Raw genomic sequence first — 27,872 nt, forward strand, 5'->3', positions numbered from 1 at the left:
GGGGCTCCCACCCCCAGTCCTGCCAGAGCCCTCTTCCCTCTGGAATCTGCATGGAAAACAGGAGCGTGTGGCAGGTCCGGCCCGTGCCACAGCTCCTGCACGCTGGGAAATTCCTGCTGAGGACGGACAGACAGACAGAGGTGGCACCAGGACAGGGGGACAGGCATGGGACAACGCACTACTGAGCAGTGATGCCCCAAACCTTCTCCTGGGCTCCTGAAGGTGCTAATTGTGACCCTGGCAGGGACAAACAGTGCCCCGTGTGTGTCCAGGCCGTGCCCACCTGCCCGCGGGGCTGGCCGGGGGTGCCCGCGGGGCCGGGCCGCGTGTCCGTGTCCCTGATGAGTGGGAGCGCCCGTGAATGAACGCGGGGCGGGGGAAACGAGGATGTTTTCATTGCTGCTGCTGCTTCCCGGAGCCTTCCTGCCCGCGGGGCGGCTCGGGAGGGGCTGGGGAAGGGGATGCGGGACTTGGCACCAGCGCAGCGAGAGGGAATTGGCGGCGAGGGACGCTGACAGCCTGAGCTGCCTCCTGCTGCCTTTCTGTCCCGCTCAGGAAGGAAGGAGGTTATTTTTGACCTGGGGCCCAGGTACGGAGCGGTACCTAAGGCTTTTCCTCATGCAAAAGAAATGGGAAGTGATGCAGCGTCAGCTGCAGTTCCCACGCTCCCTCCAGAGGGATTTTCTTCCCCCCGTTTACTTCCCCAGCAAAGCTCGGCACCTCAGACCCTGCTCTAGGTGCCATTTGGGGCGAGGGCCTGATCCAGCATGGCCCTGGCCACGGGTGGGGACAGCTCTGGCCAGAGAGGTTGGGCCCTGGGCTGGGACTGTCCTGGGCTCTGTGCCCAGCAGAGCCTGGGGCACACACGAGGGGCACGCAGGGCTCCAGCAGCTGCCCAGGCTGGCGGGGCTGGGGGCTCATCCCACCCTGCCCCACACCCCACAGGGAGCAGCACTCATCTCCACATTTGGGCTGGGTCTGCTGCGTCCCCGCACCGCTGCCCTGTGCCACCGAGATTGTGCCAGCCTGCAAACAGATCCCAGTCCGGACCGAGCGCCAGGGCACCGCCAGAGCCCGGCAGCCCCGAGCAGCCACACCTGGGGCCCGTGGGTCTCATCCCGGCTCTCCTGACTCTGAGTCACACGCGGTGACAATGACACCCTGCTGAGCACGGCCAGACCTGCTCCAGGCTCTGTCAGGGCAGAGCCAAACTGCTCCATGAACGCATTGCAGAGGGGCCGGGCATCCCTGCCCGGGCTGCATCCCGAGCTGGCAGCAGGCAGGAGCTGCCGGGGCAGCCGCAGGGGCTCTGAGCAAAAGCAGACGTGGGAGATGCACAGGCAGGCGCTGGCAGAGGCACAAACACCGCGCCTGGAACGGGCGGCTGCAAAAGTGCCTTTGGATGGACTCCTGGTCTCCCGGAGCAACGCGGTTTGTTGGGAGGTGCGAGGATCCGGGCTCGCTCTGCCTCGCTGGGCGGCAGCAGCGCAGGGATTGCCCCTGTTTGGGATGGTTGGCAGCACAGCAGGGGCTGTGCCAGCGCCAGGGCCGGTGCCAGGGGCGGTGCCAGGGCTCACAGGCCGGTCCCAGAGCAGCCCGACTGGCGGGGCTGGTTTGAGGGGATTGGATCCAGGGCAGTGCTGAGCCTCCTTCCCTGCTCCCGCCCGTCCGGAGCGCGCCAGGAGACGGAGACCCACACGGGGACAGCTCTGTCACTGCGGGACTTCTCTGTGTAAGAGGAAGTTGTCTCGAAATAACTCGCGCTTCCCTTTCTGCTCCGCACGCTCTGAAGCGGCTGCAGAGCCCGGGAGCCGCGGGGGCTCCGCCGGCACCCGCGACCCCTCCCCGGGCAGGGCGGACCCGCGATGTCCCCTGCGGGACCCTGCTGTGTCCCCCGCGCTGGCCGGGACCTCGGAGGGGGCAGTGACTCCCTGGGCCCCCCGTGCCCGCCCTGAGGAAGGTAAGAGCCCCGGAGGGCGCGGTGCTCCCGGCTCCGGGCGCGGGGAATCCTGCGGCTCAGCCTCTCCCGTCTCCGCCGCCGCTCCCCAGGCTGCTCTGTCAGCGGGGAGGGCTTTGTTTAGGGGCTGGCACCGTGTGCACGAGCGCTGAGTGCCGGGGGGGAAAGCGCCCGGAAAGCCGTGGATGCGGGCAGCGATGCCTTTTCCCAGGAAGAATCGGGGGAGGGAGCAGCGATGGTGCTGGACATCAGGAATGTGCTGCTAAAGGAGTATTTGTGCCAGCTCCGCTGGCAGCGAGCGGGATCCTGCTGGGCCATGGGTTTGCCCTGGAGCCTGGCCCGGGCAGGAGCGTGGGGACTTTGCTGCCCGTGCCCCGGAGAGGACACGGGCGGCTTTGGTCCCGTCACAGGCCCTCGGCCACCCCCGCACACCCCACGGACAGCCCGGCTGGGGCTGCTGCAGCACCAGCCCGTGCTGGCTCCCTTTGTTCTGTGTGGAACAACTGCCAGCTGCAAGGGACAGTCACCTGCCCAGGGCCACCCCCGGCCACCCCCGGGGCTCCCTGTCCCGGCTCCCGGCTCCCGGGGGGCTGTGCCGGGGATTTTGGCACGGCCGGGGTGATGCACGTTCCGGCACCGGCTGTTTCTGCGGTCGTGTGGCTGCCCGGCTCCCCTGCCCTTGGCCCGGCGCCCCGGCTGCTCCCTGGGGCCCCGAGCAGCGGTGACAGGGCAATAAAGAGCGATGGCAGCGGCGATAACGAGCAGAGAGCAGGGCCCCGTCCAGAAAGGAAGCAAAAAGCTGCGTGCTCAGGCCCGAGCCGCAAACAAATGCACATGAGCCAGGTCTGCAGCGAGCAGGGCTTCGTCCTCCTGCCCTGAGAGCTTCCCTCGGCATCCTCTGGCTGATCAGAGCCATCTCACAGTGACCATTCACCTCCCCGGGATGCTGTTCCCTCCCATGGGAGCTCTCCAAGCGTCCTTGCAGCTCAGCAGCTCTTTTTCCTTTCTGACTTTCACTTAAAGCTCTGGCTTGGTGATCCTGGAGGTCTTTTCAAACCTAAACGATTCTGGGATTTTTTCTCTTGACTAAGCCTGAACACAGGAACAAATTTCCCTGGGCTTCCAGGACCGCGTTATCATCTCTGAGTATCACACAGAGATGTCTCGGCCCTGGTGAGACGGCCCAAGCAGCCAGCAGGGGTTTTATCGGAGTTCCCTGGACCTTGTGGGACTGCATGTCCAGGTTGTTCTGTGACACAAACTCTGCTTCCTTATTTTGCCTCGAAATGAGGGAATCTCTGCTCATGGGAGGGCCATGACTGCTCCTGCCCAGGCCCCAGCCTGCACATCCCCTCTGGAGCAACTTCCCTGTCCTCTGTTGTGTTCAGAGGGCTCCCCCTGGGCTCCTGTGAGCTCCGAGCAGCCCTGCTGGGACGCGGTGGCACTGCCCAGGTGACGGGGACATGTACAGCCTGTACAACCCAGCTCAGGTGGATTCAGGTTCCCACCTCCCCCCACCCTGTGACAGCTGGGGTGGGCACAGCTGCGGCTGTGACAGGGCCACAGTGACCTTTCATCCACTGGGTGTGGTGGGACGAGGGCAGGACCCCTCCCCAGCACCCAAACTCTGATTTTCCCTTGGGCTCCTCTGCTCCGAGTGCTTGGGACAGCGCTGACCCCGGAGGGGCCTTGCTTTGGTCATGTCCAGCCTTCCTCAGGCTGGCACAGCTCCCATCCAGCCCTGGGGCTCTCAGGAGCTCCTTTCCCTGCTGCCTTCTGGCTTTGCTGAGCGGTGCTGCTGTTCCTGGCTGCTCTGGAGGCTGAGTCACATCTCTGTTCTGAGGTGTGACTTGCCTCGAAGGCAGCACCAGCCACCAAACGTGACTGGGACAGGGGAGCTGCCGTCTGAGAGATCTGTGCTGGACGGGCTTGATTGAGGGCGAGTCTCTGCTGTGATTCTCCAGGCCAGACTGGAGTTTCAGGGTGCTGCTGAAAGCAGAGGGGGCTGTTGGTGCCTGTGCTCTGTAATCAAATCCTTTTATTGACCTCGTTGTCCTGGTGCAACCCTAAACCCTCGTCCCTTCCTTTCTAGGCTGCTTCTGTGTCCCCTCCCTGCCAGCACCTGTCACATCACTCTGTCCCCACAGTGCCAAGAGAGGGTTGGGCAGGGCTTGGAGCAGCCTGGGACAGTGGGAGGTGTCCCTGCCCATGGCAGGGGTGGCACTGGGTGGGCTTTGGGGTCCCTCCCAACCCAAACCATTCAGTGATTCCGTAAGGATTTGCTGCTAGCACAGAGCTGTTCTCTCCCAGCTGGTGACACAGAGATGTCTGTGACAGTGCAGGGCTGTCCCAGTGACTGAGCTGGTGCCAGTCCTGTCCAAGGGAGGGAATGCCCAGGGAACGGGTCTGGAGGGAGGCTGGGAACAGCTGTGCCAGCTCACAGCCCCTCCCACCCCAGGAAAGCAGCCTGGCCTCTCTCAGGTTGGCCACATTTGGAAGTCTGAGCTCTCCCTTCTCTTCTCTCCCCTTAGGTGAGCAGTGCTCGCCTGGGCTGTTTGTGAGCACAGTCCTGGCAGTGAATTTCAAATCACACGTATTTTCCCCCTCTGATTGTTTTTCCAAAGTCGGCTCTGGGGATGGAAAGAGATGCTAAATCTGAAAAGCTGCTGTTTCCGGAAAACTCATTCCTTTCCTTAGGAAGAATGAAATGTGACATTGGCAAGGAAGCCTCCAAACAGTCGGTGGTGTCCAGGAAGCTGCTGGACTTCCACAGCTTCAGCAGACGCCTGGGGGCTCATGCAGAGCTGAGGGGCTGAGGAACACTCGCTGCAGGGCCAGTGAAGGGGTTTTGTTACTGAAACGGCCCCAAGAGCTGCCCTTGCTCTCCCCTCCATGGGCAGGGCTCCCCTGGCAGGGCCGTGCCTTCCCAGAGCAGCCAGCAGGCAAATGGAGCCTCAAAGAGGTGCTGGAAAGCAGAGTCTGGGCTCGAGATGCTCTTCCTTGGCAGTAAGAGCCCGAGGGAGAGCAGCTGCTTTCATCTCAGAGCTGTCTGGAACCAGAGCCCTGCAGGGCTGGAGTTTAAACTGGAAACCAGGGCAGGAGGGGGCTCAGGCTGGGCCCCAGCACACGTGGGGCTCCCAGCTCTCCTGCGGGTCTGTCCTCTCCAGCAGCGTGTCCAAAGGGGCCAGGAATGAGGCAGGGGTCCTTTCTGTGGGGTTTGAGCCTCATACCCAAAGTTTTGCCCGGTTTTCATTTGAACTGAGGCCCTTTGTGCTGGGACAGCTGATGGAAGGGCGAGGAGCAGACCCTGCCCTCGCTGTTTATTCTTGCCCAGGGTCCTCAGGGAGCCTGGAGCTGCTGCTGCCTGCACAGCCAGGAGGGCTGGAGGCTGGAAAGCTGCCTTTGTCCTGCTTTCCTACCTGTGCAGCTGCGCTGGCGGTCGGTCGGGATCCAGGCCAGAAATAGTGGATGCTGCACTGGCAGACGGACAGGGTCTAAGAGGAGAGAGCAAACAGGATGCACCACCTGCCTCTGGTGGGGTCCCCTGCAGCTCCAGCCCTGTCTGGGGTGAGGATGTGAGGGCTGTGAGGGTGTGAGGGGTTAAGGGCTGTCAGGGATGCTGCTGGAGCTGTTTCTCGGTGCTCGGGAGCTGCCAGCTGCAGTTCGGAGCAGCCCAGAGGATGCAGTGCCAGATCCCCAGCGTGGCCCGGGGGACGCGGCCCTTCAGCTCCCACATCCCCTCCACTCCCCTCCGCTCCCATCCCATCCCATCCCATCCCATCCCATCCCATCCCATCCCATCCCATCCCATCCCATCCCATCCCATCCCATCCCATCCCCGTGCCCCAGCCGTGCCAGCTGCCTCCTGCAGCCCCGCTGGGCGGGTGCCCGGGGCCGTGCCGGGCTCTGATGCGCCGCTTTCAGAACCAGCCTCGCCCGGGGGAGCCGCGGGCAGACGGGGGAGGGCGGCACGAGGGGGTGGCGAATTTGGGCTGTCCCCAGGACATTTGTCATCCCATGACGACACTCCCTGAGCCCGTGTGCTCGTGTGTCCCCTCGGGCTGAGCGCTCCCCACGGCTCCCGCGGGACGCTCCGGCGCTGAGCCCTCGCCCCTCGCTGCCAATGGTATTTGTGAGATCCTTCCTTGCTCCGGGCGGCTGCGGCAGGGTGGGAAGGGCTGGGATCGGGGCGGTGGCTGCGGTGGGATGGGGAGAAGGCAGAGCCGCTCTCCCGTGCCGGTGCGAGGCGCGCGTTTCTCTCTCTCCGTGGTGGAGCTGATAAAGAGCCCCGGGAAAGCTCAGCCGTGCCCAGGCGGTGAGTTTGTAACTAAACCCGGGCTGCAGAGGCGCGGGGAGATGGCTTTGGGGCGGATAAATATAACCGGGAGAACGCGAGGGGATGTGCTCCGTGTGCCGCTGTGGCACCGCTGCCCTTGGGCAGACGGGGAGGGGGGACAGGGACATCCCCAGGCTGCTGTGCCAGCCCAGCTCCAGGTGGTGGCATTTGGGATCCACGGCAGGGTGTGCCGGGAGCAGAGAGGATCCCTGGACACGCTGGAGCTTCCCAGGGGAGCCTGCTTTGCTGCCAGCCCGGCTCCCACCACCGCAGGGTTTGGGGTTTTCTTTCGTGGCTTCAGCTATTTCTGCCTCGCTTCAGCTATTTCTGTGCGTCTCGTGCTTCAGCTGGTCGGGGGTTTGGGGTTTGGTATTTCCGCCGGTGTCGATAGCCTGTGAGGCAGAGCAGGAGGGCTTTGGGGGGCTGTGCAGCCCCACATTTCCAGGGGACAGCCTGAGTCACTTCTCTCCGCGGTGGGGCTGAAGTGACTCACCTGGATGGACACGTCCCCGTCCCTCTGTGTGGGATTTCCAGTCTCACGCCAGTGGCCTCACAAAGGGCTGAGCTTCAGCCCCTGCCACGGGGCTGAGAGGGAAATACCCTTTTGTGGGGCCAGGGATGAGCTGTTCCTCCCGTGGTTCCTGACAAGGGTGAGTGAACGTGGATCCCCCTTCAAGGAGGACAAGGAGCAGCCCAGCCTGGGCTCTGTGTGGGGACCGATGACCCTACAGGGACAGTGACCTGCTGGCTGTACCTGCTGGTGCCCAGGACCCTCCAGACACACCCAAAAGTGTTGTCTGATCTGCTGGAACCCACCTGGTGACAATGGCCTTGGTGCCTGTCCTGCTCATGATCAGTCCTCAGAGAAGGGGGAGGGCACTCGGGGCGGTGTCCCCAGGGATCTCTGCTTAGGAGGAAGGAGCTTCAGAGGGATGAGCAGGGGGAGGACGGAGAAGTGGGAGGGAGGCAGAGGCTGGAGGATCCCAAAATGGGACAGAACTTCACCTTGGATTAGCTGGGCTGAGACAGAGCAGTGGTACAAACTGCTCCCCACCCTGGGCCCCCTCTGCCCTGCAGAGGAGGGGCTGAGGAGGCGTTTGTGGGGTGCTCAGCCAGGTCCTGCTCTCGCTGTCTCCAGCACCTGTAGCTTGGAACAGGAGGATTCCCTTTAACCCACGGGTTTATCTGCCCCTGTCCAGGGTGAGCTGCACTTTCACTGCCAAGGGTCCTTCACTTTTAAGAATAGACCCAGATGTTCCTCACAACTGCCACAAACTCTTGGGAAAGGCGGCTTTTAGGTCACTAAGGGTTTTTGCACTACAAATCTCAGAATTATTGAAACCTGAAGGGAGAAATGGGACTTCTCTTCTTGCCCTTCCTGTTTCATTTCTTTTCCCTGCAAAAGGAATAAAATCCAGCTGATGCCATGGGTATTTTAAGAATTGAGGAGAGGAAGTGGAGATTTGCAGCTCTGCAAAGAAGTGGGATGAATGCAGAGAAGGCTCTGGTCTTGCTGAGCTGGCAGACACCCGGCTTTGGGATGAGCTGTGCCTCGTGTCTGCCGCAGGGGAGGGAGGAGATCCAGGGGGAGGAGGGGGACAGAGCAGAGAAGCCCTCCCGGTGTGGATCAGGGGCTTCTGGGGAGCAGGGACGGGTTCCCAGATAAAGGGGCTGAGTCCAGCAGGCACTGGGACCAGGGCAGGGTCCATCCCCAGAAATGGGGACGATTTCCCTTCCTCGTGCCAGGGGTCCTTTCAGGAGAGCTGTGGCAGGCAGAGAGGCTGCCTGGAGGCCGCTGCTCCCCTCCCTCTGGGCCGGCAGCATCCCCGCCTGCCGTGCTGGGGTCGGGACGGGGCACAGTCAGTGCTCAGGGTCTGGCACCCTCACCCTCGGGGAGCACAGCAGGCAGAAAACATTCCCAGGGAAAAGGGGGAATTTCTGCTCGTTTGGGTTTTTCTGCTGGTCAAAACCACCCCCGTGAAAAGGGGGATTTTCTGCTCGTGTGGGTTCCTGCGCTGCTCACAGCCGAGGGAGAACCAGCGGCCAGAGCCTGGCAGGACCCTGACTGACCCCAGCCTTCCTCAGAGCCTGTTCCTGTGCGTGTGCTTTCATCCTCTTCTCCCCTGACACCTGCCTGTCCTCCCCTGGACAGCCTGGCTGGTTCTGAACGTGCTGGGGACCAGTTTTTGTCACTTTATGTTGAATTTTCACGGGAGACCCAAGCACTGGGAGCAAGCACAGGCACCGTGGGCTCAACCTCAGCTGCTCTTTGCTGCCAGGGAGGAAGAGGAGCCCTTTTGAAGCAGACAGGTGAACCGAGAACCAAAGTTCCTCGGGCGGGAGGAGCTCACGCTGGTCTTTGCTAAATTTGGAAGCTGTGCCGGGCCGTGGCCAGCAGCGCCCGCCCCCGCACTGCCAGGAGGAGGCGGATGTGGGGAGCCACCGACACCTTTAGCCACATTCAGCTGCTGCTTCCTCCGGCAGCAGAGCCGAGAGGAGCCCGGGGCGCAGCCCTCGGGGGCAGAGCCCGGGGGTCTCCCGCGGCTTCGGGAGCGCGGTGCTTTCCCAGCAGAGCTTTAATCCCGGGAATGGCAGCGGCAGCAGCTCCTCCCTGTGTCACGCTGCTGTTGGCGTTTGGTGCCTCGCGCACGGGAGGGATTGGGAGAACCATTCCCTGTCCTTCTGCAGCCAGGGATTCTAGGGGAGATCTGTGGGTTTGGAAACGAGGAGGGTTAACTGATGTTCTCCTGTGCCCCAGACTGACATTTCAGTGAGGACATCCCGGTCCTGGCTGTTAAAGGAAACCTCTGAGGAGTGTCTGGGAGCTGCTGTGAGTGGGATGCTCAGGGAGTCGCCTGGTGCATGGCAGGGACACTCCCACACGTGTCCGTCCTCCTCCTGCAGCTGCAGAGTGTTGGATTTGGTGATGGAGATGTACAGATTTAGGAACTACCTGGGTGGAGTTTGGCCCTAATTCTTCAAATTAAAAGAAAAAATCTTAAATAAAGGGAATTCGGGCTTTCTCTCCTCCTTTTTATTCCTAGATGAACCTTGCATTTCAGACTCAGTTTGGCTTAAATTGAACATTTCTTAAACCCTGGGAGGATGAGGATCCCGATCCTGCCCTTCTCGGGGATGCTGCTGCTCATCCCTGGGGAGCTCCTTGCTGCAGGATGCTTTGGGAGCCAAATATTCCACTGGGATCAGCTTTGAGCTGGAGGTTTCTGCCCCAAACACAGCCTGTGCTCACCCCTAGGCCTCTGCCTCTGCCCCACGGGAGGTCCCATGGGGTCCTGGTGACTTTGTGCTCTCCCTGATCTCCACCCCCACCTAAGCCAAGTGTGTCCTCATTTTCTGCAGGCACAATCCCGGATCCGAGGCCATGCCCGTGTGGAGTGAGGAGCTCTGTGCAGTGTCCCCACGTGCTGCAGCCTCAGCCTGGCCATGGAGAGCCCAGGTGGGTGATGCTGAACCCCCGGGGGGCTGGGGAGGGGGGTCCTGATGAATGAACCCTCGCCCACCTCTCACACCTCGATTTCCCTCTGTTCAAGCACCTGGGTGCTTTCCAAGGCGTTGGCAGGTGCTGCTGGAAGATGGGAAATGAGGCCCAAAGCACTGCAGGGGCAGCCGAAAGCTTTGCTGAGTGGGGAGCGCTCCGATCCGACAAAACACTTTGGAGTTTTAGAGCAGCTCAGTCCAGGCAGTGCTGAGGGGCTTCTGCTCCTCCCCAGTGCCCTGTTCTGGGTTTGTTCTGGTGGTTTCTGTATCTGATGTGAGGGGTTTTATTGACCGGGGGGAGAGGAGGGCTCTGCACGGCTCAGGCATGAGCTGTTCTCGGCAGAGCTTCTGTGCCACCCATCCCTGCAGGGGCACCTCGCTCTCCAGTTGGGCTCCAGGGCCACCAGTCCGTGGGGTGGCATTCCCGAGCCGCTCCGGTGGCCTTGGGGACAGCTCTGTTGATTCCATCGCGGCTCACCCGGGCTCTGAGGGCTGTGGGAGGGTTCTGTCCCCGTGCCCCCCTCCAGGGGCTGTCCCCCCTCCGGGGTGCTGGCCTGGCTCACGTCCCCGTTGTCCCTTGCAGAGGTGGAGTCGGACATCCTGCGGCGGGTGCGGGCGCTGCTGCGGGAGCTGGACGGGCACCACCCGTCCTGCCAGAGTGACCGAGGTGAGAGGGGCTGCCACGGCCCGGGGTCCGCTGGGCACTGCCTGGCCCCAACACCCCCCATTCCCCTCTCAGTGCCAGCGGGGGGATACGGTGGCTTCACTCATTTGCCCTTCCTGACCCTCTCCCGGAGGTGCCAAATCCTAGCTGAGCTGCATCCGTGCCCCAGCAGCCTCTGTCACCGCCGTGTGGCTGTCACCCCCTGCACAGCCCCAGCAGCCTCTGTCCCCCCCTGCACGCCCCTCACTCGCCCGGGGCCAGCGTTAAGCTGCGACATAAGTGCAGAGCCCCCAGCTGCGACACCGACCCCTCCCACAGCCCTGTCCAGCTCACCGAGCTCCGAGCTGCGGTGCCGCTGTCCCTCTCCTCAGGGATGTTCCTTTGCCGTGCCCTGCCCGGCTCCTCCCTGAGGACTCGGTTATTTCCCTGCGTTATGGGTTTGGAGGATGAAGCTGTTACAGCCTGGGGAAACCTAACAAAGTTGGAGAAATTGAGTTTGCTTGGAGCGCACGGAATATTTCACAGTTAATTAAATTCAATTTTGCCTGGAATGAGCCTTGGCATCCTCAGGGCTGAGAGGTTTTGTGGTCCCTGCTCTGAGGGTGAGCTGTTGGCAGCCAGGGGCTTGTGCTGGGACCAGCAGGATCCCAAAATCCTTGGGGCAGGTGGGGAAAGCAGCTGGGCACGAACGGAGCAACAGAGGAACAGGAAGCAAACTCCACATCCCTGCTTTTCTCCAGCCCTAGGATCTCTAGGATCCATTCCCAAGGGTTTCCCAGAATTAGATCCAGTACATCAATGCTGCAGCCAGGCCCAGGGCAGGGGCTGGCCTGACCCTTGCAGAGGCTCAGAGGTGGAGGCAGAGGGAAGAGGAGCCTGGTTTAGCTCTCACTGATGCCTGAGCAGTGTCCCAGGGGGGATTTTTGCAGCTCCAGTGCTCAGGTCCCTGATTCCCCTGTGAAACCTCACCCTGATCCCTCCCTTGGCGACCTTTCCTGGCTCTCACTCCTCAGGAATGCTGCGATGGACCCTGCACAAGAAAATCGACCAGAATCCCAGCACCAGCTGTGTCCTGGTCAGGATCCTGGTGAAGGAGCTGGAAAGGGTGAGTGCCACCTCGGAGAGGGGAGTGCCACCTCGGAGAGGTGCCCTGAGTGCAGGGCTGGCCCCGCTGTGCCATGAGCTGTGCCATGAGCTGTGCCATGAGCTGTGCCATGAGCTGTTGTGCGCTGGGGGAGGCAGAGCGATGGGGCTCAGCTCCACCTCAAACAGGGGTTTCAGGGCTTTGAGGCCTGGCTGGGCACTGGGGCTCAGCACAGAGTGAAAACCCCTGAGGGACACCAGGGCTTGTCCCAGCTGATGCCGCAGGGGCCAGGCTTTGTCCCTGCAGTGTCACTGAGCCGCGGCAGAGCCAGGAGCCCCCTCAGGCTCCTCCCTGGCACAGCAGCCCGAGGCAGGCAGCCCTTACACTGCTGATAAACCCTCCCAGCCACCCCAAACTTCCCCCAGCCCTCCTTCCGTGCCCTCAGGTAGAGCGGAAGTTCCTCCCCCACATCTCTCGTTTCCACCCCTCCCAAGCCCGTGCCCTGCCCTGGAGCCACCGGTGGAAGCCTGCGAGGGCTTTTGGTTTCATCCATTTCTTACCTCATCTTCTGGTCTGTTCGAGCCTTCAGCAGCCTCTGCATCCTGGTGTGACCGGGTTTGTGGTCTGGGGATGTGTCATCTTCTGAGCCTGCCTCAGTTTACCCAGGGCCCTCGTTCCCCTCCTCCTCCTCCTCCTCACCCCATAGATGAGCCCCCGCTCCTTGTCCCCCATCCAGAAACCTCCCTGGGCCATTTTCTCTGCATCTTTGCTACTTCTCCTTTGACCTGGGAGGCTGGAGCAGCCCTGTGGAGCTGTCACCTCCCTCAGCACTGCCGTGTCCCCCCGGTGCCAGCCCAGCCCAGGTCCCTGTGCACACACCCAGCACTGTGAACATCCGGCAGTGATCCCAATCCCAGTTCCCAGCCCAGCCCTGATCCCAACCCCAATCCCAGTTTCCTTGCTCCGAAGCAGCTCTGGGGTTGTTTGCAGGCTCTCTGTCTCGTGTTGAGGCAGTTCAGCTTCCATCAGTGCCCTGGAGAGGGATTTTATCCAGGGGCTTTCACAAATCCAGACAGGAACACCCACATCAGCCTTGGCTGTGGATTCAGGGATTGTCCCTGAGGATTTGAGGGCTGCTTTCCTCTGCAGAAGCCAGGCCAGTCCTCCTCTCTAGCTGTTATCACTCTGTCACTCTTACCTTCCCTTGCCCAGGAGGGTGTCAGCCCTCTGGCTCTGTAATTCCCTTCATCTCCCTGAAGCTCTTCCAGGAAATCCCTGTCACTTGGGGCTTTTGTGGGTTTTCTCACTCCTCAGCAGCTCTGAGCCATCAGCACCAGGCAGGGATGAGAATTTAGCAATTTCATGCCTGAGTTCCTCCAGGGCCGATCCCAACTCAGCAGTTCCCTGCTGTTCGTTTATTGAGGTTTTCTCCAGCTCTGCTGCCACCGGCTCCGGTTAGCTCGGCTCCACCAGCACAGCGGCCCTGGGGAAAGGGGCCGGAGTTATCTTAGGGGTGGGAATTTTTCCCTAGGTTTATCCAGGGGCATTCTCAATGCTGGAGCTGTTGTTAGAGCCAGACCAGGCTGCAGGGCGGGGCTGGAGCATCCCTTGGATTCCCATGGGCCGGGAGGGGGACCCAGGACAGGAACACCTCCCTGTTCCCTCTGCTCCCACCCCACCAAACCCAGGCCAGGCTTTTCCCAGAGGTTTTGTGTTCATGCAGGAGTGGAAAGGAGCTCCCCAATGAGCTCAGTTGGAAACCTTTGCTCACCCTCTCCCACCATCCCTTGTGCCCCTCCCCAGGGACATCCTGCCCACCCTAAAAGCCTGTGGAGGGATCCCAAACCCCACCCTGACCCAGGGATCCCCCCCTAAGCCAGGATGAATTCCCGGGCTCAGAGACAGAGCCCGGCATGCGCTGGGGGCTCTGGGGCTGCTCTGCCCAGCCCAGCGCCCTGCCAGGACCTGACTGTGCCCTCTGCTCCCACAGGCAGAGCGAGGGGACCTCCGGCACTACATCATCCCCCTGCTGCACACGCTGATGTACACCTTGATACAGGTGAGCTGCCCCTTGATAAGGGAGCCTGCGCCTTGATAAGGGAGCATACACCTTGATAAGGGAGCCTACACCTGGATACAGGGAACCCACACGTTGATACAGGAACCTACCCTGGGCCTCACTGGGGCAGCATCCAGGGACATCAGGAGTCACAGCAGGGGCCACCTGAAGCCACTCAGAACCTGGAACAGCCGCTCAGAGCCAGCGAAGCCCTGGGACTGCCCTGGGCGGGCTCAGCTGTGCATTTCCCATGTCCCTGTGCCACGGGCAGTGCCAGGTCCTTCCACCTGACCCCTTTTCTGGAGGCCTTTCAGTGCCTGGTGGCACAGGAAGCCCCAAACTGGCCAAAAAAAATGTCCCCAAGCTCCAGTGGGTATTGCTGGAGGTTCCCAAGCCATTGCAGGGCCTGATCCTGCTCCATCTTTGCATTTAAACCCGTGGTGAGTTTGGGGCAGTGAACTTGGTGCTCTCCCAGCCCGGGGGCTGTGTGGGAGCAGATTTAGGGATCACTCCCTGTCCCTCTGCAGGCTCCCTGCATCCCTGACGAGCTCTGTGCCAGGGTTTATGACTTCTGCAAGAGGCTGCTGACCCTGCCCAAGCCCTTCTGCACCATCGGGCTGGCCTATGCCAGCAGGCTGAAGGTGGAGAGGACAGCCCCAGGTAAGGGGGTGCCCCTGCCCCATCCCTGCCTGGCACAGGGGAGGGCTGGGCCCTCGACGGGTGGTGTGAAGAAAATCAGCTCCAAACCAGCCCAAAGCAGATCAAAACCTGGCCATACCCAGCTCATTTTGGGGAGTTTTCGGGGATTTCCACACCTGAAGAGCTTTGCCTGATGCACTGAGCCATGGCTGGGATTCCTATGGGACTGGACAAACATTTGGGGTTTTGGGGATGTGTTTGGGTGGGAGGGTTCCCCTCTCCTGGTCTCAGCCTGCTGAGCCTCTGTTACCATCAGAGGAACTTGGGATCATCCTGCTCTCAGTGTAGGCACAGCTGAGCCAAGTCCAGCCCCCCTAAGGCCAGAGATATCAGTATATGTTTATATACACATACATCCTCTTTCTCTGTGGGAAACGAGCTGTTCTGCTCCCAGCCTGGACATCCCAGTGCATTTTGAGGTGTCTTCTTCCTGCAAAGGGAATTTTCCATCTGGGATTGCGGCTCAGACCCCAGGGCTCTCCCCCAGGCTGTGGCCACTGAGACGTCAGTGCTGGCTGCAGGAACAGCCCTGTGAGCAAAGCAAGCCCAAGCACACCTGGTTTCCTTTTTGGCTGTGTTCTTTTCCTCTGTTCTCATTAAAGTCCTTCTCGTTAAAGTTTTCTTTAACAGGAGCCTTCCAAAGCAATCCTTTAAAGCAGAGCAAGGTGCAGACACCCTGTGAGGGGGAGGTGAAAGAGGAGAAACCTGGTGGGGAATTTTGGTGCCATTTTGGGCAGGCTCAGCCCACCCCCGTCACCCCAACCGCTCCTCTCCAGCGCTGCTCTGGCCGGAGCTCCACGGGGCACCTTTATCTCCCCTGACTTTTGGTGGAGGAACGGTTCAGTGTGGAGAGAGGGGATCTCCCCCTCAGAGCACCACAGGGCTCACAGGGTGATTGTCCCTGAGCCAGGGCAGGTGGAGGGATCCTCACCCCTGAGCAGGGGGAGGGGGAAGTGCCTCTCTCCTGATCCGGACATCCCTGGTGCTCCTCAGATGCCCCCAAACACCAGGCCAGCAGTAGGGCTCTTCCTCCTGCTTCCAGCTCTGCTCCCAAGCTCAAACAAAGGAAGGGAAACACAGGAAATTGTCCCAGAATAGAAGGGGGTTTCTTTTTCTGGAGCCTGGCCTATCTTTGTCCTTGGCTATTTTTAGCTCTGGCCCAGTTCTGGGCTGTTTAACCTCATCTCAGTGGGTGTTCCCTGACTTGGCAGAGCCACCTCAGCCCCTACACCTGGGAGCAGCCCTGGCTGCTCCAAGAGCTGCGCTGCTCCTGCTGCTCTGACTCCGAGTGTTTATCCCCTTCCCAGGAACCTTGTACCAAAGGATGGTCATCTCCGAGCAAAGCCTGCGCAGCGCCCCGTACCCCTACCAGGAGAGGTGAGTGCTGCCTCTCTGCAGGGGCTGTGGCTTCTATTTTGTGGCCTCTTAGGGAAACCTGTCCTTTCCCAGCACTCTGAATTAATCTCCACTGGAACAGACAAGCTGGGCCTAAACCACGTGGTTTTGGGGGACACGACTGGGACACGTCCAGTACCTCGCTAAAACTTTGCACTGGAAGAGGCACGTTCCTCCTGTGTCCCAAATTATTTTGGGAGGCAGGGAGCTGCCCTTGGAGGGGAGACAGGGTGGAGAAGGGGAATATCGACAGCAATAATCAAAAAAGAGAGACGTGAGCTGCTCCTGCCAGCCCTGGTGTCAGTGACGGTGGATCTGCATCTCCCTCTTTCCCCACCCTCCTGTCCCCACAGGATTTTCATCTTTGCTGACCCAGAGCTGCTGCCCGAGGCCATCTGCACCGCCCTGGTCACCGACACCGAGGCGGCCCAGGTGTCCCAGAGCCCCCGGGGCTGCATGAGCTGCGTGGTCACCCACGCCCTGCAGGCGGCCCTGGGTGACACCTGCGACATCCACGGCCTCAGGGCCCGACTCCAGGTAGTGCAGCAGCTCCTCTGGAGCTTTTCCAATGGTCCTGCTCTGGCTGGACACCTTGGAGGGGCAAAAGGTGTTTTGGCAAGTGGAGAAACCCCCCAGCTCCTCAGCGCTGGTCTCCAGCCCTGGCTGCCCCAGTGCTGGGCTGGGGTTGAACTCAAACATCCTTCAAATGGAAAGCAGTGGCTGCAGCAGAGACAGAGTTTGGAATCTTTAGTCTGAGTGTTGGCTTTGCCACTGAAACAGCTCCTCTGAGAGCCCCTGGGCACTGCAGGAACCTCTCAGGGGAAACGTTTCCATCAGTGTTCTCCAAAACCTCCTGGAAGGAGCTGTGGGGCCGCAGTAGCGCAGATGTCCGGCTCAGAAACTTTGCAGGGGCTCTCGGCGATTCCCACCCCAAGGACACTTTGTGTGCCTGCTGTCCCCATCTCCTGAGAGCCACCTGAAGTGCCAGCACTGCTGAGATGCCCCAGGGGACGCGGTGCACATCAGCTGCAAAGCTGCCAGAAAAGGAGCTTCGAGCAGCCAGCACAGCCAGCGTCCCTCCTGGAGCCAAGAGGACATTTGTGTCCTGCTAGGAAATTATTTTTGCAGGACTTGTTTGCTCTTTCTGCCCCTCCTGCTGCCCTGGCCATGGGGCACTCCCTGTTCCCAGGTGTTCACAGCCCCTCTCCCAACAGGCCCTGCCCGCGGGGGACGTGGAGCACTGGTTCCAGCAGGTGGTGGCGGCCGTGGAGTGTGCGGGGAGCGAGGGGGGCTCGGAGCGGGGCCAGCACACGGCCAGGCTGGAGAGGATCTACCACGGCCTCCTGGGCTCCCTGCCAGCAGGTGAGCCCCAGCCAGACATTCCCACCGGGGCACGGAGCCCTCGTGACCCCCCTGTTTCCCCGCCATCCCCTTTAGCAGCAGGATCAGGCTCCGTGCAGTGACCCCGTGGCCAGCAGGGAGAGCTGGCCCTGGCGAGCAGATTTGTCGCTGAGGAGAGGGACAATGGGAATTCCTGCTGCTGATTCAGCGCGGGACTGGATGTGCTTTAAGGTCCCTTCCTGCCCAAACCTTTCTGTGGTGTGCCGGACGGTGGCACTGCCATCTCCTGCCATCCCTGCCATGCTCTGTTCCAGCCCGGTGCCACTCAGGACACACAGACTGTAACAAATTCCCCATCCACCACAGCTCCTCACACAGATCAGGGGTAGCCAGAGGGAAATGGGGTCGTGGTTCCTCTCCTGGCTACTCCCTGTGTCCCAACTCTTCCCCAGAAGAGCTGGAGACTGTCCCAGTGCAGGGTATGGGGAGGAGTGGCCGGTGGTGCCAGGGGGGAGCAGGACCATCACCTTTTGGGGGCAGTGAGGGGTGTGGGACCATCACCTTTTGGGGGCAGTGAGTGTTAAAGTGTCCCACTGTTGTCCCAGAGCTCTCCTGGGTTTAAAGGGTCGGTGCTGGTGGGATCAGAGGGTTCAGATCACCATGAGCACTAGAGGCCCAGTGCCAGAGGAATGTTCATTTATTCTGCAGTCCCTCTGCTGGCTGCAAGGCGAGGTCCTTCACCCCTGCCTCAGTTTCCCCATTTTCATTTCTCCCTCCCACCAACCTTGTGGACACTTTGTGGTGGCTCTGTTTGTGAGAGCAGAAGCCTCACAGCCTCACATCTGGGGAGAGCCCCGGGGCTGCCTCAGCACTGGGGGGTTCGTGCGCCTGTGTGGGGAAATGCTCCCTCGTGCTCCAAGCATCCTTGTTTTCCCAGGGAATGCTCCCCAGGAAGGGCTGCAGGGGACCCCTCTGCCCAACCCCAACATCAGCTTCCACCTGTGGACAGAAGATGAGCAGCTCTGTGAGTGCCCCGGGGCTGGGAGGAGCTGGGTGGGGTCTGTCCCAAAGGGGTCACTTAGCCTTGACCCTTGGGCAGGGAGTTTTGGAACCATTGTCCCAAGGCCAGGCTCGTGGAGATTCGTGCTGACTGCTCCAGCCTTCCTTCCTGGGGTCAGGTCAGGGGATTTGGGGAGTGAAGGGGTGAAGGAGCTGGGGCTGCAGCAGGATGTGCCCAAAGGACCTGATTTTGTTGTGGCCTGATTTTGTTGTTGTCCCTGGCAGTGTCCAAGGCCAGGCTGGATGGGGCTCTGAGCACTCTGGTCTGGTGGAAGGTGTCCCTGCCCATGTCAGGGAGTGGGAACAAGATGATCTTCAAGGTCCCTTCCAACCCAAACCAGTCTGGGATTCTGGGATTGGAACGGTGCTGAGCTCTCTCGGTGGGAAATGGGACTGACTGCCCTTGGGCCTGCTGCTGGAGATCTCTGCTCTGCAGCTGGCCTGGGGAGAGGGCAGCCGGGACAGGACGGGGCTGAGGCTGGCAGCGGCCGGCTGTCCCTGCTGAGGCCGCTCTGTGCCCGCAGGGAAGGAGCTGGTGCTGTTCCTCCGCCCGCTGTCGCAGAGCTGCGAGCCCGACTGCCTCGGGCAGGACCTGGACCCCATCGAGATCCAGGACATCCTCCCGGACTGTGCCTGCTGCGGGCAGAGCCGCTTCTCCGTGCTGTCCACCGACAGCGGCATCGAGCGGGACCTGCCCGCCCCGGAGGAGCCGTGCGCCCCGTGCGCCGCGGACACCGAGCACTCCCGGCTCCACAGGAAGGGCGGCATCAAGAAAAAGCTGTCCCCGCTGGACAGCGTAGCCTTCCTGCAGGCTGGCAGCGGTGGCCCCGGGGCGAAGTCCCCCGGGAAGCTGCCCGGGAGGTCGGGAATGGCCCCGGAGCCCGCGGCCCCGCTGCAGAGGCTGCACACCGCCCGCGTGGTGCTGCTGGGGGACGACCGCATCCTGGGGCGCCTGGCACAAGCCTACCACTCCCTCAGGTACTGGGGCCAGCCGGGCTCGGGGGACAGCAGGACAGGGCGGCTGCTTTGCCCTTCAGGCTGTTGGAGCAGCCGGGGTGGCTGGGGACGGGGGCAGTGACGGGGGCAGGTGGCAGAGCAGCTGCAGTGTCCTGGCACTGCCCAGCCTTGGCCAGGAGCCGCGTTCTGCCCCTTGCCCTCGGGACATTCTATTTTTTGTTTCAGGAAACGGGAAACCCGGCGAGTGTTCCTGACGCCCAGGCTGAACCTGCAGTTCTACCACATCCCCGTGGTGCCGGGGCAGCCGCAGCCCTCGGCTGCTGCGGTGAGTGCCTGACAGCGGCCGGGGATGGGCATCTGGGGGGAAGAGCAGGGGGATCCTGCAGGAATTCCCACCCGCTCGTGCCCCATTCCCAAAACAAGGAGGGTGGGAGCCAACACGGAGCTGCTGGGCTCGGTTTGGAGTCACAGCTGCTTCAGTTCTGCTTCCAGGCCCCCGATGCAGGAGGATCCATGAGGTTTAGCCAAGGATTGTTGCTTTTCCCACCTCCCCAGGGCTGAGGGGAAGCACTTGCTGCTCGTTGAGGGCTTTGCCTCCTTGGCCATGGCCCCGGTTTATGTCAGTGAGTCACTACTTGCAGTTTATGTTGGGCACGTCCCCTCCCCTCTGACAGCCCGAGACAGAGAGAAATAAACAGTTGCATTTAGGATCTTTTAAGCTCAGCTGGCTGTGACCCCCGACCAACAGGCCAATATAAAAATCAGTATTTCTTCTTTTCATTCCTCATGGCATTTTTGTTCTTGAGCACCTGTTAAATGAGTTTGCCAACTTCTCTGGACCGAGCAGGGAAAGGGGAGGGATGGAGAAATGTCACAAATCTCTCCATCTCCTTATGGCTCCTGATATGGTGAACCCTGCTGTTCCTCTTTGGCTGCAGGAAGCTTCCCAGGAGCATCAGCCAAATCCCACAGGAGCTGGATTTAGGGCTGGAAGTGGCTGGGAGAAGTTCTCCAAGTTCTCCTCACATTTTGCTCAGTGCAAGCCCAGGAAAAGCAAACAATCCCTAGGCTGGAGTGAGTCTGAGCTGTGTTTCTCCCCCAGGACCACGCTGGCCCCGAGGAGCTGTGTGAGGTGGCCGGGTACCTGGGCAGAGCCGACCCCTGGTACGAGAGCAACATCAACACCCTGTGCCACATGATCCCCAAGCTGGCCACCATGGTACGAGGAAAACCTCCCCATTTCCCAACCAACCTGCAGCGCCCGAGGAGGGTCCTGTGCCCTGCAGGGCTCTCCATGCCCAGGCAGAGATTTCCTCCTGCAAACCCTCCCCAGGGCCCTGCCAGGAGCTGCCTGTGGCTGCCACTGCCCCAGCCCACAAGAGCCATTTGCTGTGAGGGGTTTTTTTGACCAAGGGACAGGAAATGGCAGATTTCAAGAAAGAAAACATTTGCTGAAATCCCCCCAGCTCTCATTTCCCGGCAGTTTGAGCCACCAGTGACAGAAACAGGGCTCAGAGGCGGGTGCAGCTCCCGTTCCCTGAGAGTGGCGAGGGCAGAGGACAGCTCATTGCTCAGCCCGTGCCCAGGAAGGTGTGACATTTTGTGGCAGGGTTTTTGAGAAGTGGCAGGGGCTGACGCAGCCGGTGATTTGCCCCCCCAGCCATCGTCGCCGAGCAGGGCCCTGGTGACCGACCTGTTCCTCACCGATGTCATCGCCTACTACGCCCGCATGGGCACCCAGCCCGTCTGCTTCCAGGTGCACGCTGTCAAGGTGGGTGGCACAGCTGGCACAGCTGGCACAGCCCCTGGGCCTCCAGCAGCCCTGCAAGGGCTGGCAGAGCTGTGCAGAGCCAGCAGAGCCAGGAGGGGCTGGGGGCTCCCAGCAGATCCAAACCTGGATCCCCGTTCCCCCCAGCCTGTCCCTCCCTGCCAGCTCCCAGTGACTCTGGAGCCCAGCGCTGCTGGAGCCAATGATCCTGGCAAGGCCATTTCAGGATCTCAGCTCAGCAGCCCACAGGGATGCAGATTTCCTGTGCTGCTGCGTTCGGGGGAGCCCTGGTACCTCCTGCTGCTTTAGATGCTGGGAGCAAGCGGGGCTTTGCTGAGCAGCTTTGCCAAAACCTCCCTGTACCTTGCAGGGGCTCTGCAGGGTTTCCTGCAGCGCATTTGATTGATTTCCTGCCAGCTTTGCTGTGAAACGGTGTCAGAGCGAGGCCTGGCATTCGATAGAGCAAAGAAGAGCTAAATTTGGGCACATGACATTAACCCTCCCCTCCCTGCTCCTCTGGCAGCCCCCCCAAAGCTCAGGCTGATGCAGAGACCTCCGTTTATCTGCTCACAGGCACTGTGGCACCTATTGCAGCACAGGAAGAGCCCCTGCCTGGGCAAACTGGCACGAGGCTTGCAAAGAGCTTCGATAATTCCTGGTGGAGCATCCCCAGGACTTCCCTAAAAACCCATGGCCTGCCAGTCCTTGGAGCACTTGGGCCTCGGTTTGTGGCTGGGCATTTTGATTTTCTGGTGGAATTTTCTTCCCCTCTTTTCTCCTCCAAGATAACACCCGCCAGTGAGAGTGTGGGTGATTCAAGCAGGGGACGAGGAGCTGGCTCCAGATGTGGTTTCCAGACAGAGGCCCCTGAGCTGCTCTCCTGGCACCCAGGGCGTGAGGCTGCCTCGGCTGCAAACACTGCCCCTGTTTCCCTTTGGGGCTCGGACCCCGCTGTTCCTCTCTGGCTGCAGGAAGCTGCCCAGAGGTCTGAGCCAAGCCCCACAGGAGCTGGATGTGGGGCCAGCAGTGGCTGGGAGAGGTTCTCCAGGATCTGCTCTGCACATCTTGCCCAATACAAGCCCACGAAAAGAAAAGAGTCCATAGGGCTGGAGTGACCTGGTGATTTGGGTTGGATCAGAGAGAAATTGCGTCCCCTGAAGCTCAGCAACACCTCAGCCTGGCTGAGCACCAGGGCAGTGCTCCCGGTGATGTGGGTGGGTGGCTGGGAGCTGACTCAGCTCTGAGGGCACAGTGACATCCAGTGGCAGGGGACACTGCCCGTGGCTCTGCTGGCCAGGTCCTCGGGGTTTCTGGCAAGGCCTGCCATGCTCCTGGAGCTCGGGGAGCAGAGCCAGGGCAGTTCCCCCATCCCACAGGAACCCTGAGTGCCATGATGAGGTCCCAGCTCTCCCTTGGGTGCTCTGGAGGAGCAGTCTGTGCCACAAGCCTCGTGTGACACCCCAGGGTGACAGAGGGATCCTCAGGGATGCTTCTCTCAGGGGTGCTCCTCTCTTTCAGGTCCTGTTCCGGGACCCGGCGCAGGAGCCGGCCGAGGACGTGTTCCTCACGGAGCTGCTGACGCAGGTGCAGGACAGCCCTTCCCACAGAGGTGGGTGTGTCCCACCAGCCCCAGCCTGCACAGGGCTCCTGCCATCCCCAGAGCCCACCCACCCCATCCCTCAGGCTGCACAGCTCCAGGCCGTGGGCAGTACTCCTTGTTCCTGACTTCCCTAAATGCCTGGTATTTGTCCCTGAGGTTGGGCACAGACCCTGCAGTGAGTCCATCCCGCTGGCACAGAGCCTCAGCTCCTGAGGCAGGGACAGAAGGGACAGTGTGTGACGCTGGGGTGGCTCATCCCACGGGAGGATCCCTCTCTGCTGACCACAGACAGGTGGGATGAGGGAAATTCAGTCCCACCTCATTCCCTCCTTGCAGAGCTGAGCACAACCAAGAGGAAAACCACCCTGGATGGCCCTGGCATCGACCTCACAGTGACCTACAGGAAGGTGAGTGGGGCTCCCGGCACCCCAAATGTCTCTGCTCCCAGGGATGCCCAGCAGGGCACAGCTCCCCTAAAAGGAGACTGACCCTCCCTCTTTCCCTGGAATTGCTCTCCAGGCAAGGCCAGAGAGGTTGTGGTGACCCTGTCAGGTCACCTCTGTGAAAAGCAGTCCCCAGCCCTCCCCACGCCCAGCCCCCGTGCCGGGGGCACTGACAGGGTCCGGTCCTGCCCGCAGGTTGTGCTCAGTGACCGGGAGAAGGAGCTGGCCCTGGCCCTGCGCTCCACGGGCCTGCTGATGAAAGCCATCCCCGCTGACGAGGCTGCAGGTGGGTTCTTCCCGCTTTGCTGAGGTTTCTGGTGCTCAGTGGGGTAAATCTGGCCATGGTCCTTGGTGCCAGCTGTGTCTGGGCTGTGGGGGTGGAAGCAGTGACAGGAATATCGGTGTCCCCACGGTCTGGTTGGGGTTTTTCCCAGGAATGCCATGTCTGAGGCTCACACACGATTTAAGCATCTTCGCTCTGCTCCAGCCTTCCTCTTTCACCCTGCCTTCAGCACAGCCTCTGAGCTTTCTGCCCCAAGCATGGTCCCACGCAATTCCTTTGCCCATGGAGCTGCTGGAGCGCCCTTTCCTGCTGTCCCGTGTGCCCACAGCCAGTGCACCCCAACGTGGGGCAGGGGTCCCCGGAAAGCTGAGCCGAGGTTGTGCCACGGCCCCAGACCAACCCTCTGTTTCTGTCACAGAGCGGGGCTGTCTGAGCGTGACCATCACCGAGATCGTCAGGATCAACAACCTGGCAGGACGGTCCTTCTCAGTGAGTACCCGTGGGGTCCCCAGGCCCTGCAGGGCCAAATCCCCTACAACAGCAGGGAAAGGGGCAACCCTGTGGAGAGGAGAAGGCTTTGGGGCCACCCTGCTCAGAGGGTGTTTCGCAATTGTTTTCCATGGAAAAATCTGGATGTTTGAGCCAAAGGCCCAGATGCCCTCCCTGCTGGTCAGTGCCCTCCCTGCTGGTCAGTGCCACACTGAATCCTGTCTCAGGAGCTCCTGAATGCCTGAGCTGCTGCTGGGGTTACTCCGTGACCACAGGGACAAAGTGGAGGAATAAATCTTGGCCCCACTTGGGTCCAGGGCAGGGGCTGCAGTTCTGCCATCAGCTCCACCAGCTCCACACCTTCAGCTGTGGTGCCCCCCTGTGTTAATCCCCCCAAAAGACATCACAAAAAATAATTCAACAAAGCATAAACGAGGAGCAGGAACTTCACTGAATCTGTTTATCAGCTCGGAGAGATGGATTCATAAGAGAGGGGATTGAAATTTTGGCTTCTGTCCTTTTTGTTTTGCTTGAGAGTTTCAGCAGACCCCAGAGGAAACGCTGCCCATGGTAATGTGCCACTGCAGTTTGGGTGGCACTAAACATTGCTGTGCCTTGGTCACTTGGGCCCTGGACCCTCTGGCTCCCCGCTGGTGTTTCTAGCCAGCACATTTTGCCCATTCTTGCCTGGCTTTTGGGAGCACCGAGGTGCTGCAGCCCCACTGCCCACAGAGACCCTCCATGGCCACGGAGCACAGACCTTGCCCTACAGCTGACACCCCAAACTCACAGCCTGTGCAGGGACTGCCAGTTTGGAATGTTTGTCCTTACAAAACACGGCCAGGTTGTGAATACAGAGAAGGGATTTGCTTTGTGTCACGTCTGGGGTTAAAGAATAAAACCAGAGAAATGTCATTTTCTGTCCCTTTCACACCAGCCCAGGGAGGGGAGGGACGCCCTCAGCAGGCTCTCCCTCCTCTCCCCATCCAGGCTGTGGCAAACAGGTTCAAAACACGGAATATCAAGATCAGGAGCCCAGAGCAGAGACCCTTCACCGTGCGGCTGGACAAGGACAGCAGGAGAACCTACAGGGACGTGATCGGGTGAGAACCCCCCCGGGTGCCTGGCTCTGCACACCTCCCCTGCATCCCCTCCTGTTTTCCAGGGAGTCCTGACCCTCATACATGACAAAAACCCCACAGGCAAACCCGTTCCTTCTGCAGGGAAAGCAGGGCACAGCGGGGCTCTCCCACATTTGTGTTTTCAGGTGACGGTGTGAGGAACAAAAGGGTTCTTTACACAAAAGGTGCTCTCAGTGAGACAGCAGAAAACCAGGGACAAACCTCCAGGGACAAACAGGGCTTGGCTCTCCTGAATTATGAACTATCTCACGATGCTGCTGCTGCTCTCTGCACGGGCTGCATCCCTCCCCTGGGGGTCTCCAGCACGTGCAGGCAGGGGAGAGAGGATCCAGCCCTGTGGGATGGCAGGGATTAGTGTGCCTGGAACAGTGACATGGGATGTGCTGATGCTTCGAGGTCCAGCCAACACAAACTGTGAATTCCTGAGCTTCACACTGGGCCAGGCTCAGGACACTGGGTTTGTGTCAAACACTAACACGCAGCAGCTCATCTCTGCAGCCAAACCCAGCTGAAAGGAGCATAAAGGCAGTGTGAGAGCCCTCCCTCAGCAGGCAGTGCAGAGAGCTGAGGTTTGAACACGCAGAAAATGTGTTCTTGTGCTCTTCCAGCCTGGAGGTGTCTCCCTGCCTCGAGCCCAGCTACTGCCTGCAGAAGACAAGGACCATGAAATGCAACCCTCATGAAACAGAAGATGTGGGGCTTGTGAAATACCTGCCCAAGTCTCTGCTGCTGCCCATCAACACTTTTGCGGGAGTCATCCAGTGAAGGAAACAGGAAGAAGGTGGTGTGAGTTATGACACTGGGTTATGAGAGGATGCGGGAAAGAAAACACACTAAAAGCCACCAGTGGTGACTTTAAAAGGCAGTGGTGTGAAAAGCTGCCCCAGCAGAGGTGGATAACCTCCGAGGGGACAGCCATGCCCTGCTGGTGACAGTGCGGCCACGGCTGACAGCCAAGGGCACAGCCATGCTGCAGGACTGAGCTTTAACCTTTTGCACAAGTCAGGGAAAAGCTTTGAGCTCCTCCATTCAGGAAGACTCAGGAAATCCCTGTGAGGTGGTGCTGGCTGTGCTGGCGATCCCGGGGCAGTTGGCAGCAGCAATATTTATTTTGGAGATCTCTCACAGCCCAGCAGGGATCAGGGCCTGACCGTCGGGTTCTGCACGGAAAACTCATTCTGGCACAGGGTATCGCATTTGGGTAACTCGTTCCCTGGGCTGCCTTCACTCAGGGGTGATTGTTGGCTCATCACCCCAAAGGAAGTGTCCTTTAGCAGCTATTCCCAGTCACCTCTGGTTGACACTGGGGAATCCCTGGAGATGTGCCACAGGTGCTGCAGTGGCACTGGCAAATCCTTCCTTAGCCCCATGGCTGAGGACAAACCCTTCCTTCTGCCCTGTCTGTGCCAGGCCTGCCCAGCTCTGGGGAGCAGCACCTCTGGAAAATCCCTTCTGTTTGTCCACCTGCAACAAAGAGCCCGCCCCAGTTATCCCAGTCTGGGGTCCTGGAGCAGTTTCCCCTCAGCAGAGCTGCCCTGAGCTTGTGGCTTTTCTTGGCTGCTTGGGCCACCTCTGTTTCTAACACATACCCAAGGCTTTGGGGTTCAACCCTCAGACTTCCCTGGTCTCAATCTTTGTCAGCCAGCACAGGGCAGACCTATTCCTGTTCCTGGCACAGCAGGAATTGTCCCTTCCTGTTCCCAAGTCAAAGGTTTATTCATTCCCACTCCAAATGCCACCCAAAACAACCCGTGACCCACTCCTGGGGCACAGCAGCTCTAGAGCTGCCAGCAGGATCTTCAGCAGTGTGAAATCCTCCAGGTCTCATGAAATGTTTAACCCCAAATCTGCACCAACAATTGGAAGACCACGCTGGGCACAACATGGCCATTTCCCAAGGAATCTCCATTGGAATGCTGGCAGATGCAGCCCCTCGCTCTCCGCAGAGCCAAGCACAGCCCTCAAGCCTTAAAATCCCCCACAGGAGTCACAACTCTGCAATATCTCAGCAGCAGAATTCGGTTCTCCAGTTTTCACCTCACGACCCAAACATTGTGCCCCCCTGCGCCAGCCTGGGGCAGCAAACACTCTGTCCCTGAAGGGAGCTGAGGGGAGGCAGGAGGCTCACAGGCGACTCAGGAATGCCCTGCACAAGCTGCTGTTGTTGTTGGGGTAATATGGGGCTTTAGGGGTGACCAGTGGCTCTGTACCCTCTGCCTCTTCAGGGCTTCACTGTGGGCTTTGTACACACAAAGAAAATGCTCAAAAAGCCAAGAGGCTTTGGGCTGGGCTGGAGTGTGGGCTGTGTGTCCAGAGTTTGTTCTGTACAGCTGTAAATTATGTAGATGGATGATAAATTATTTGTATAGATGTCCCGGATGATCTGTACCACAGGGTGCAATCCTTTTAATGCCAATTGAAAGGAATTAAGACCAACCCAAGCTGAAACTGCCAGTTGGTTGTTGTGTGTTTGCACGTGGCTGGGGAAGGACGCCCCGCAGTTCCACCTGAACACGAGGTACGATTTCTTCCCTGTGCGAGTGACCGAGCCCTGAACAGACTGTCCAGAGAGCGTGTGGAGTTCCCCTCACTGGGGACATTCCAGAACCACCTGGACACAATCCCGGGCCATGTGGTTCCCGTCCGTGTCCCCCGCGCCCCGGCCGGCCGGGATGAGGGCGAGCCCCGGGCTGGTCCCTCTGAGCCCACGGAACAGCAGCCGCCGCTCCCCGGCTTGCGCGGGGCGCCTGGGCTGGGTGATCGCTGCGGCCCCTTCCAGCCCGAGCCATCCCGGGGTCCTGCGGGACGGGGCCGCGCCGCGCCATTCCCGTGCCGGTACCGGGCCATTCCTGTGCCGGTACCGGGCCATTCCCGTGCCGGTACCGGGCCGTTCCCGTGCCGGTACCGGGCCATTCATGTGCCGGTACCGGGCCATTCCCGTGCCGGTACCGGGCCATTCCCGTGCCGGTACCGGGCTGTTCCCTTGCCGGTGCCGGGTCATTCCCGTGCCGGTACCGGGCCATTCCCTTGCCGGTGCCGGGCCATTCCCGTGCCGGTACCGGGCCGTTCCCGTGTCGGGGCCGGGCCATTCCCGGGCC

The 27,872-nt window shown here is 60.5% G+C and overlaps 1 protein-coding gene across 4 annotated transcripts; it reads left to right on the forward strand.

Moving 5' to 3' along the window:
- The first annotated feature begins 1,666 nt into the window (after window positions 1-1,666).
- On the forward strand, window positions 1,667-27,812 carry PIK3R6 (phosphoinositide-3-kinase regulatory subunit 6). 4 transcript variants are annotated; one of them, XM_069032593.1, is made up of 20 exons: window positions 1,667-1,732; window positions 9,654-9,750; window positions 10,375-10,458; window positions 11,469-11,560; window positions 13,530-13,598; window positions 14,126-14,258; window positions 15,605-15,674; window positions 16,046-16,229; window positions 16,907-17,054; window positions 17,971-18,057; window positions 18,617-19,070; window positions 19,275-19,374; window positions 20,152-20,268; window positions 20,710-20,820; window positions 22,336-22,426; window positions 22,754-22,824; window positions 23,056-23,146; window positions 23,562-23,632; window positions 24,623-24,735; window positions 25,383-27,812. In XM_069032593.1, exons 2-20 carry the CDS (start codon window positions 9,738-9,740, stop codon window positions 25,537-25,539), a joined length of 2,256 nt encoding a protein of 751 aa, XP_068888694.1. In that variant the 5' UTR covers window positions 1,667-1,732; window positions 9,654-9,737; the 3' UTR covers window positions 25,540-27,812. The 4 variants fall into 4 exon arrangements, with proteins under 4 accessions (XP_068888694.1, XP_068888691.1, XP_068888692.1 ...); XM_069032590.1 differs by lacking the exon at window positions 1,667-1,732 and adding an exon at window positions 1,773-1,960; XM_069032591.1 differs by lacking the exon at window positions 1,667-1,732 and adding an exon at window positions 5,997-6,083.
- Window positions 27,813-27,872: the final 60 nt, after the last annotated feature.

Source organism: Aphelocoma coerulescens, chromosome 18, assembly GCF_041296385.1.
Source record: "Aphelocoma coerulescens isolate FSJ_1873_10779 chromosome 18, UR_Acoe_1.0, whole genome shotgun sequence".
Classification (NCBI taxonomy): Eukaryota; Metazoa; Chordata; class Aves; order Passeriformes; family Corvidae; genus Aphelocoma; species Aphelocoma coerulescens.

Excerpts from the sequence above, each read along its gene's own strand:
- PIK3R6 (XM_069032593.1), top strand. Across the intron at positions 19,071-19,274 it reads CAAGCCTACCACTCCCTCAG|GAAACGGGAAACCCGGCGAG; the intron begins GTACTGGGGCCA and ends TTTTTGTTTCAG. Across the intron at positions 19,375-20,151 it reads CGCAGCCCTCGGCTGCTGCG|GACCACGCTGGCCCCGAGGA; the intron begins GTGAGTGCCTGA and ends TTTCTCCCCCAG.